The sequence below is a fragment of the Salvelinus sp. IW2-2015 genome, linkage group LG32 (genome assembly GCF_002910315.2).
Source record: "Salvelinus sp. IW2-2015 linkage group LG32, ASM291031v2, whole genome shotgun sequence".
NCBI lineage: Eukaryota > Metazoa > Chordata > Actinopteri > Salmoniformes > Salmonidae > Salvelinus > Salvelinus sp. IW2-2015.
This window is the reverse complement of record NC_036871.1, coordinates 37,661,345-37,672,524: the sequence shown is the minus strand read 5'-3', so window position 1 is coordinate 37,672,524 and position 11,180 is coordinate 37,661,345. Positions and strand designations below refer to the sequence as shown.

The 11,180-nt window shown below is 43.2% G+C and overlaps 1 protein-coding gene across 1 annotated transcript in view; it reads left to right on the top strand.

Annotated features, from left to right (window-relative positions):
• LOC111957052 (kelch-like protein 24) overlaps nucleotides 1-11,180 on the top strand; it is a 60,776-nt gene that overhangs the window by 36,951 nt on the left and 12,645 nt on the right. The window contains exon 6 of the mRNA XM_023977773.2: nucleotides 8,551-8,739. Coding sequence (XP_023833541.1) covers nucleotides 8,551-8,739 — 189 coding nt within the window. The remainder of the gene's footprint in view (nucleotides 1-8,550; nucleotides 8,740-11,180) is intronic.

Here is an 11,180-nt window from a genome sequence, read left to right as displayed (position 1 = left end):
AAGGGCTGAATCGCCTCTTCCCCTCTCTGAGGACAGACAAAACAGCCTTTAGGGGCTGAGAGGAAGAGGGCTGGATCCCTCTTCCCCTCTCTCGAGGACTAGACAAACAGCCTTTAGGGTCTGAAAGGAAGGGCTGATCCTCTTCCCCTCTCTGAGGACAGACAAACAGCCTTTAGGGCTGAGAGGAAGGGAAGGGCTGGATCCCTCTTCCCCTCTCTGAGGACAGACAAACCAGCCGTTAGGGGCTGAGAAGGGAAGGGCTGGATCCCTCTTCCCCCTCTGAGGACAGACAAACAGCCTTTAGGGTCTGAGAGGAAAGAAGCGGGCTTGGGGCCGCATGCCCTGCCTTCTCCCCTCTTTGTAAGGACGAAGATGCGTAATACAGAAGCAGCGTTGAGCCCATGGCGTACTTCTTAAAGGAATGTTTAATTCCCAACGTTTAGGTCTAGTTACGACGCAGAGAATTGTGTGTCTCCGCTGGATTCCCTGTCCATCCACCCTCTCTCTGAGAACAGACAAACAGCTTTAGGGTCTGAGGAGGAAAGGGCTGGGTAGATTTCACGTATCCTTCCTCTCAGACCCTAAAGGCTGTTTGTCTGTCCTCAGAGAGGGGAAGAGGGATCCAGCCCTTCCTCTCAGACCCTAAAGGCTTCGGCATGCTTCGGTTTGGCTGGCTCCTAGGCAAACCAAATGAGTATGCTCGCATACCTTCAACCTTYGCTTGAAAAATTAGAAAAAACATCAATAGTACTGTTTGTCCATCTTGAGACGCCGTAGCCAAAATAGTCCAAATTAATGTTAAATAATCTAAGATAACTCTAAGAAATCTGTGATTAATTTTGATTTTAGTCGAGCAATTTTACATCTTACTAGGATGTTTGGTGCAGTATTTCTCAAGTGAAAAAATGTGCATGAAAACAATTCATGTATCGTTGAATTCCAACACTTCATTGAATAATCCCTACTGTTGACCAATCACCGACAAAGGGTCGTAGACTTTGACTACCGAACTTTGACTTGCCTCTAGAATTTTTTTTGTGTTTGTACGAACAGCCGAAAAAAAACCTTGCTGTAGGCCAAAAAGGAAGAAAAACGTCACAAAATGTCATCATAATATACAGTGCGTTCTGAAAGTATTCCGACCCCTTCACATTTTTCCACATTTTGTTACGTTACAGCTGTGTTCTAAAATGGATTCAATAAATTATTTTCCTCATCAATCTACACACAATACCCCATAATGACAGAGGGAAAACAGGTTTTTAGAAATTGAAGCAAATTTATAAAAAATATATATATACAAAATACCTTTTGTGGAGGGGCTTTTGTGGAGTGAGTCAAGAGTTTCAAGTTCCTTAGTGTCCACATCACCAGCAAACTATCATAGTTCAAACACACCAAGTGAGTCATGAAGAGGGCACGACAACACCGTTTCCCCCTCAGGAGACAGAAAATATTTGGTATGGGTCCCCAGATCCTCAAAAAGTTGTACAGCTGCACCATCGAGATCATCCAGACTGGTTGGTATGGCAACTGCTCGGCATCCGACCGTAAGGCGCTACAGAGGTTAGTGCGTACGGCCCAGTACATCACTGGGACCAAGCTTCCTGCCATCCAGGACCTAAATACTAGGCGTTGTCAAAGGAAGGCCCAAAAAGTTCTCTCTGCTACCGCATGGCAAGCGGTACCGGAGCGCCAAGCCTAGGTCCAAGAGGCTTCTAAACAGCTTCTATCCCCAAGCCATAAGACTGCTGAACAATTAACAAATGCACCTCGAGACTATTTTTACATTGCCCCCCCCCCCGCCCCCACACACACACACACTTGTCTGCTACCCGCTGTTATTATTTAGCATAGTGAAATTTATCCCCTATCTAATGTAACATACCTCGACTACACCTGTACCCCCTTCACAAAGACTGTCCGGGTATATAGCCCATTAGTTATTTCTTAACTCTATTTCTTGAACTGCATTGTTGGTTATCGCTTGTAATTTAGCATTTCACAGTAAGTTCTATACCTGTTGTATTCGGCGTATGTTGATGTGACATTTCATAATTTATATTTTATACATTTGCTAAAATTTCTAATATACCTGTTTTTGCTTTCTCATAATGGGTATTGTGTGTCGATTTAAAAAAAATAGGCTGTAACGTAACAAACAGTGTAAAAGGTCATCGGGTCTGAATACTTTCAGAATGCACTGTATACACCTTTACACCTTGGCCTTTCTAGGGAGTTTCTCCTAGCCACGAGCTTCTACACCTGCATTGCTTGCTGTTTGGTTAGGCTGGTTTTCTGTACAGCACTTGAGATATCAGCTACATATCATATGTAAGAAGGGCTAATATAATACATTGATTTGATATACACGAACTGTAGTTGTCCTTGCGGGGAAACTATAAAGAGTCCCTTTGTCCTTCTGAGACTGTATGCTTTGTTAGCAGCACATGGCTACTTGACTCCTGTGTGTAGCATGGTGCGTTGTTTGAAACACACACACACTGTTCTCCCTCCCTCACCCGTGTCCCTGGTTAAAGCCAAGTGTGCATAGGGGTGAGAGAGAAAGAGTCAATGGGTTTGTTGATTTTGGATTTTTCTCTCTCTCTGTCTCTCTCTCTTCTCTCTCCTCTCTCTCTCTCTCTCTCTCTCTCTCTCTCTCTCTCTCTCTCTCTCTCTCTCTCTCCTCCCATCGCCCCACAGTGCGCGCATTCGATCTCGCTCTGGATCCTCTCGATTCACTGTCGTCGCGTCCCCCCTCCCTCCCATTTCTGTCAGTTTGGAATGTAGGCAGAGTTAGGAACTGCCTCAGTTGCTATGCAAATAGCCAGGGGTCTATTATGCTGTCCCTGGCTACCCACACAGATCCTCTGGTTGCTCCTCTACCTTACTGACGTGCTCTGAACCCATTAACTTCAACGACTCCTTTCATATTTTGCTTAATTGAAGAGAGAAAACAGTTTTAGAAAGATAGGGGAAAGGTCAAAGGACAGTGGGCTGGATTCATACCCTTGCCGACTCTGGGATACATGTGTGTCAGGGTCAGCAGCTGTAACCACCGGACCACACAGACCACGCACGGTCAGAGGCTGTAACCACCGGTCCACACAGACCACTCACGGTCAGAGGCTGTAACCACCGGTCCACACAGGCCCCGGTCAAAGGTTATGTTGTTCTGACCTCACTGTTGTTGTCATTTACATTACATTTTAGTCATTTAGCAGACACTCTTATCCAGAGCGACTTACAGTAGAGTGCATACATTTTATTACATTTTTACATACTGAGACAAGGATATCCCTACCGGCCAAACCCTCCCTACCGGCCAAACCCTCCCTAACCCGGACGACGCTATGCCAATTGTGCGTCGCCCCACGGATCTCCCGGTTGCGGCCGGCTGCGACAGAGCCTGGGCGCGAACCCAGAGACTCTGGTGGCGCAGCTAGCACTGCGATGCAGTGCCCTAGACCACTGCGCCACCCGGGAACCCACATCTGCTGACTCTAACAATAACACACAGCAGAAAAACATTCACATAACTTCACATTCACATATCACCACGTATCATCAGTACACCACATATCACCACGTATCATCAGTACACCACATATCACCACGTATCATCAGTACACCACATATCACCACGTATCATCAGTACACCACATATCATTACATAGCATTTTCATCTTCGGTTTTGCTGCTTCAATTCATTAATTGATACTCATAGGAATGTAATTGCTAATTAGACTGATGTTTAACGGCTTGTTGTGGTCCGTGTCTGTCTCGTATTGTAATGAGTTTCTGTGTGATTGATACTCCCCAGAGCCCCTAGAGACTGGATGGACTTTGATGCCAGACCTCAGAGAGAGTGTGTGTGTTTCATAATAATAATATTTGTCCTATATCAACACATTAACAAGTGTGTGTTAATATATTATTAATGTGTGAATTGTTTTTCATATCCCACTGAGACGCCCTCGGAGAGTGGGGTCACGACCAGGGTCTGCCGTGTTAACTTTTACTCCACTACATTGCTAAAGAAAGTAATGTACTTTTTACGTGATACATTTTCCCTGACTACCAAAAGTACATTTTGAATGCTTAGCAGGACAGGAAAATGGTCCATTCACGCACTTATCAAGAGAACATGCCTGGTCATCACTACTGCCTCTGATCTGGCAGACTCACTAAACACACATGCTTTGTTTGTAAATTGTCTCTGAGTGTTGAGTAGCCCCTGGCTGTCCATGAATTTAAAAACATGAAAATGGTGCCGTCTGGTTTGCGTAATTTAAGGAAGTTTAAATGATTTATACTTTTACATTTGATACTTAAGTATATTTCAGCAAATACATTTACCACGCAGTACGAGGAAGAGCGCGGTTTTGTTGTTTTGAAAAGGTTGTTGTTTTGAAAGTGTATTGTAAAGTTCTTAGTAGCCACGACGCAGTTGGCGTCAGTTGCTGTGACTGCTAGTCTCTGTTCAGTGATCCTGCCGACCAAGGACGAGTCTGACGAGCTATTTGGCGTTGCAGCTAGCCTAGGTGCTAGCTAGCTGCATATCAAGCTAGCATGGTTTTCTTTAGGGCTTGAACGCAGCCCGTGACTCGGTTAGCCATTGTGGCTGGGCCCGCGGATTGTCCCGGGTTTGTGGCTGTCTAGATCCCTGCTGTTTGTTGTTGCTTTCAATCTTTCCTGTGACCTGCCCTGTCGGGACACAAAGAGTTCTACAAGCAGTTGTTACAACAAAATAGCTTCAAGTGTTTCGATGAGTTGAAACTTGAGAACAGCAAGATGTCAGCAATCTGTAAGTCATTGAGAGAGGACATCAGTTCTGTGTGTGAATCCATGATAAACATTGAAGGATAAATCCGACTATCTCGAGGGACAGTCAAGGCAGAAAAACATAGTTGTGAACAGAATTGCAGAATCTCCACATGAGACCTGGACGGAGTCTGAAGACAAAGTGAGGGAAATGATCTCTGAGAAATTAAAGATGGACCACCGGAAGATTGAGGTGGAGCACACCCACAGGACTGGAAAACCCACCACCGACCCAGGTAACAGGCCCAGGCCGATAGTGGTCAAGTTCCTGAGGTTCAAGGACAAGGTAGCTGTTCTGGAAAGAGCCAAGAATTTGAGAGGAACGTATATCTTCCTTAACGAGGACTATCCTGAATCTGTGCGCCAGAAGAGGAAAGAACTGATCCCAGCCATGAAAGTTGCCAGAGCCCGTGGGGACATTGCTTATATCCGCCATGACAGGCTCATTGTCCACCCTTCCTCCCAGAAGCCTGGAGGGGATGAGAGAGCCAAGCCTATGGGATCGTAGCTTCAATCCCGCAACAGACACACTCACACACCAATTAATTAATGGACTGCTGAATGTAAAAAATATATATATCTTGCTTTGTTTGCTCTTCAGTATTATGTCTCTCTGGAAAGGGCTGAAAATAGCCCATATTATTATATGTAGCCTTAGAAATAAGGTTCATGATATCAATAACTTGCTAACATTAGATAACATTCATATATTAGCCATTTCTGAGACTCACTTAGATAATTAATATTGATGAATCAGCAGTAGCAATACAAGGATATAACATCTATAGAAGAGACAGGAATGCTTATGGGGGAGGTGTTGCTGTATATATTCAGAGCCATATCCCTGTTATGCTTAGAGAATATCTTATGTCAGGTGTTATTGAAGTGTTGTGGTTGCAGGTTCACTTGGCACATCTAAAGCCTTTTCTTTAGGGGTGTTGCTATAGGCCACCAAGTGCAAACAGTCAGTATCTAAATATAATGTGTGAAATGCTTGATAGTGTATGTGATGTAAACAGAGAGATCTACTTTCTTGGGGACCTGAATATTGACTGGTTTTCATCAAGCTGTCCGTTTAAGAGGAAGCTGCTTACTGTCACCGGTGCCTGTAATTTGGTTCAGGTTATTAATCAACCTACCAGGGTGTTTACAAACACTACAGGAACAAGATCATCCACATGTATCGATCACATTTTTACGAATACTGTAGAACTTTGTTCTAAAGCTGTATCCGTTGGATGCAGTGATCACAATATAGTGGCTATATCCAGGAAAGTGAAAGTCCCAACAGCTGGGCCTAAAATAGTGTATAAGAGATCATACAACATATTTTGCTGTGACTCTTATGTGGATGATGTTAAAAGTATTTGTTGGTCTGATGTGATTAATGAGGAGCATCCAGATGCTGCTCTTGATGAATTTATGAAATTGCTTCTTCCAATAATTGATAAACATGCACCTGTTAAGAAACTGACTGTTAGAACTGTTAAGGCTCCATGGATTGATGAGGAATTGAAAAACTGTATGGTTGAAAGAGATGGGGCAAAAAGAGTGGCTAATAACTCTGGCTGCACATCTGATTGGCTCTCTTACTGCAAATTGAGAAATGATGTGACTAAACTTGTTAGTAATTACTATCTTGTCTCATCGCTACAACTCCCGTACGGGCTCGGGAGAGACGAAGGTCGAAAGCCATGCGTCCTCCGAAACACAACCCAACCAAGCCGCACTGCTTCTTAACACAGCGCGCATCCAACCCGGAAGCCAGCCGCACCAATGTGTCGGAGGAAACACCGTGCACCTGGCGACCTTGGTTAGCGTGCACTGCGCCCGGCCCGCCACAGGAGTCGCTGGTGCGCGATGGGACAAGGATATCCCTACCGGCCAAACCCTCACTAACCCGGACGACGCTAGGCCAATTGTGCATCGCCCCACGGACCTCCCGGTCGCGGCCGGCTGCGACAGAGCCTGGGCGCGAACCCAGAATCTCTGGTGGCACAGCTAGCGCTGCGATGCAGTGCCCTAGACCACTGCGCCACCAAAAACAACAAAAAGAAGAAGAAACTGTATTATGAAGCCAAGATCAATAATATAAAGAACGGTGGAAAAAAACTTTGGAGTACTTTAAATGAAATGATGGGCAGAAAGACAAATTCAACTCCATCTTTCATCAAATCAGATGGGTTATCACAAAACCATTTGATGTTGCCAATTATTTTAATGATTACTTAATTGGCAAAGTGGCCAAATGTAGGCAGGAAATGCCAACCACGAACAGTGAGTCATCGTATTCATGCATAAAAAAAATAATAATGAAAGAAAAGCATTGCAAGTTAGAATTTTGTAAGTTAGTGTGGGAGAGGTGGAAAATGTATTGTTATCGATCAATAATGACAAACCTCCTGGCATTGACAACTTAGATAGAAAGCTATTGAGGATGGTAGCTGACTCTATAGCCACTCCTATCTGTCATATCTTTAATCTGAGCCGAGAGAGAAGTCTTTGTCCTCAAGCCTGGAGGGAAGCCAAAGTAATTCCGCTATCCAAGAGTGTCTATAAGCATGCTGCCAGCTATTAGTAAACTTTTGGGAAAAATTGTGTTTGACCAAATACAATGCTATTTCTCTGCAAACAAATTAACAACAGACTTTCAGCATGCTTATAGAGAAGGGCACTCAACATGTACTGCACTGACACAAATGACTGATGATTGGTTGAAAGAAATTGATAATAAGAAGATTGTGGGAGTTGTAYTGTTAGATTTCAGTGCAGCGTTTGATATTATTAACCATAAACTGTTGTTGAAAAAACATATGTGTTATCGCTTTTCAACCTCTGCCATATTGTGGATTCAGAGCTATCTATCTAATAGAACTCAAAGGGTTTTCTTAAATGGAAGCTTCTCTAATGTCAAACATGTAAAGTGTGGTGTACCGCAGGGCAGCTCTCTAGGCCCTCTACTCTTTTCTATTTTTACCAATGACCTGCCACTGGCATTAAACATCAGCAACCACAGCTAATGATGTCACTGAAACCCTTAACAAAGAGTTGCAGCCTGTTTTGGAATGGGTTGCCAGTAACAAACTGGTCCTGAACATCTCCAAAACTAAGAGCATAGTTCCCTAAGTTCTAGACCTCAGCTGAATCTGGTAATGAATGGTGTGGCTGTTGAACAAGTTGAAGAGGCTAAATTACTTGCCGTTACCTTAGATTGTAAACTGTCATGGTCAAAACATATAGATTCAATGGTTGTAAAGATGGGTAGAGGTTTGGCTGTAATAATTTGACACACACATTGGCTGGTGGCTTCCTGTAAACAAACCTGTCTCAATGCCACAGACAGTGTCACTGTGGGTTGGATGTGTCAGTACAGTAAGCCTATTTGAACAGGATTGTGTGTGCACAGATGAACACCCTCGCCATGGGAGTTCCTAATACAGGTGTATGTACATTATAGTCAATGTAAATCAGGGATGRGCAACTCCAGTCCTCAGGTCCTGATTGGTGTCACACTTTTGTCCCAGCCCCAGCTAACACAACTGACTCCAATACAATAATCAACTAATCTTCAGTTTAGAATGCAATTAGTTTAATCAGCTGTGTTTGCTAGGAATGGGGACAAAGAGTGACACCGTTCCGGCCCCTGAGGACTTGAGTTGCCCATCTGTGATGTAAACGGTAGTCAGTATTGTCTTGTCTTACCACTGTGATTGTATATCTGTACAGGTCTATGCAGTGGGAGGGTATGACGGCCAGAGTCGTTTAAGCAGTGTGGAGTGCTATGATTCCTTCTCTAACCGCTGGACAGAGGTGGCTCCCATGAAGGAGGCAGTCAGTTCACCGGCCGTGTCCAGCTGTGCTGGGAAACTCTTTGTCATCGGCGGAGGGCCAGACGACAACACTTGCTCTGACAAGGTGGGTAGACCCATACACATGGATAACTGTCAAGCTCAGTCAGGAGTTATTAGAGAACCATGTGTTATAATATCAGTCAGAGGGTTATTAGAGAACCATGTGTTATATATATCAGTCAGGAAGTTATTAGAGAACCATGTGTTGTAATATCAGTCAGGAAGTTATTAGAGAACCATGTGTTGTAATATCAGTCAGGGGTTATTAGAGAACCACGTGTTGTAATATCAGCCAAAGGGTATATTAGAGAACCACGTGTTGTAATATCAGCCAGGAAGTTATTAGAGAACCATGTGTTTGTAATATCAGTCAGGAAGTTATTAGAGAACCACGTGTTGTAATATCAGTCAGGAAGTTATTAGAGAACCATGTGTTGTAATATCAGTCAGGAAGTTTTAGAGAACATGTGTTTAATATAGTCAGAAGTTATTAGAGAACCATGTGTTTAATATCAGTCAGGAAGTTATTAGAGAACCATGTGTTGTAATATCAGTCAGGAAGTTATTAGAGAACCATGTGTTTAAATCAGTCAGGAAGTTATTAGAGAACCATGTGTTGTAATATCAGTCAGGAAGTTATTAGAGAACCATGTGTTGTAATATCAGTCAGGAAGTTATTAGAGAACCATGTGTTGTAATATCAGTCAGAGGTTATTAGAGAACCACGTGTTGTAATATCAGCCAAAGGGTTATTAGAGAACCACGTGTTGTAATATCAGCAGAAGTTATTAGAGAACCATGTGTTGTAATATCAGTCAGGAAGTTATAGAGAACCACGTGTTGTAATATCAGTCAGGAAGTTATTAGAGAACCATGTGTTGTAATATCAGTCAGGAAGTTATTAGAGAACCATGTGTTGTAATATCAGTCAGGAAGTTATTAGAGAACACGTGTTATAAATCAGTCAGGAAGTTATTAGAGAACCATGTGTTGTTATTCAGTCAGGAAGTTATTAGAGAACCATGTGTTGTAATATCAGTCAGGAAGTTATTAGAGAACCATGTGTTGAATATCAGTCAGAGGGTTATTAGAGAACCAAGTGTTGTAATATCAGTCAGGAAGTTATTAGAGAACCATGTGTTGTAATATCAGTCAGGAAGTTATTAGAGAACCATGTGTTATAATATCAGTCAGAGGGTTATTAGAGAACCATGTGTTGTAATATCAGTCAGGAAGTTATAGAGAACCATGTGTTATAATATCAGTCAGGAAGTTATTAGAGAACCATGTGTTAAATATCAGTCAGAGGGTTATTAGAGACCATGTGTTGTAATATCAGTCAGAGGGTTATTAGAGAACCATGTGTTGTAATATCAGTCAGAGGGTTATTAGAGAACCATGTGTGTAATATCAGTCAGAAGTTATTCCAACAATTGTTGGAAAAATTACTTGTGTCATGCACAAAGTAGATGTCCTAACCGACTTGCCAAACTATAGTTTGTTAACAAGAAATTTGTGGAGTGGTTGAAAAACGAGTTTTAATGACTCCAACCTAAGTGTATGTAAACTTCCGACTTCAACTGTATCAAGTGTATGGTTCTACCCACCTTGCAGTTATCCATGTGTATGGTTCTACCCACTTGTCCAGTTATCCATGTGTATGGTTCTACCACCTTGCAGTTACCATGTGTATGGTTCTACCCACTTGCCAGTTATCCTTGTGTATGGTTCTACCCACCTTGCCAGTTATCCTTGTGTATGGGTCTACCCACCTTGCCAGTTTCCATGTTATGGTTCTACCCACCTTGCCAGTTATCCATGTGTATGTTCTACCCACCTTGCCAGTTATCCATGTGTAGGTTCTACCCACCTTGCCAGTTATCCATGTGTATGGTTCTACCCACCTTGCCAGTTATCCATGTGTATGGTTCTACCACCTTGCCAGTTATCCATGTGTATGGTTCTACCCACCTTGCCAGTTATCCATGTGTATGGTTCTACCCACTTGCCAGTTATCCATGTGTATGGTTCTACCCACCTTGCCAGTTATCCATGTGTATGGTTTCCCACCTTGCCAGTTATCCATGTGTATGGTTCTACCCACCTTGCCAGTTATCCATGTGTATGGTTTACCCACCTTGCCAGTTATCCATGTGTATGGTTCTACCCACCTTGCAGTTATCCATGTGTATGGGTCTACCCAACTTGCCAGTTATCATGTTAGGTCTACCACTTGACAGTTATCCATGTGTATGGGTCTACCCACCTTGCCAGTTATCCATGTGTATGGGTCTACCCACCTTGCCAGTTATCCATGTGTATGGTTCTACCCAACTTGCCAGTTATCCATGTGTATGGGTCTACCCACTTGACAGTTATCATGTGTATGGTCTACCCACCTTGACAGTTATCCATGTGTATGGGTCTACCCACCTTGACAGTTATCCATGTGTATGGGTCTACCCACCTTGACAGTTTTCTCACATTGTGTATGGGTCTACCCAC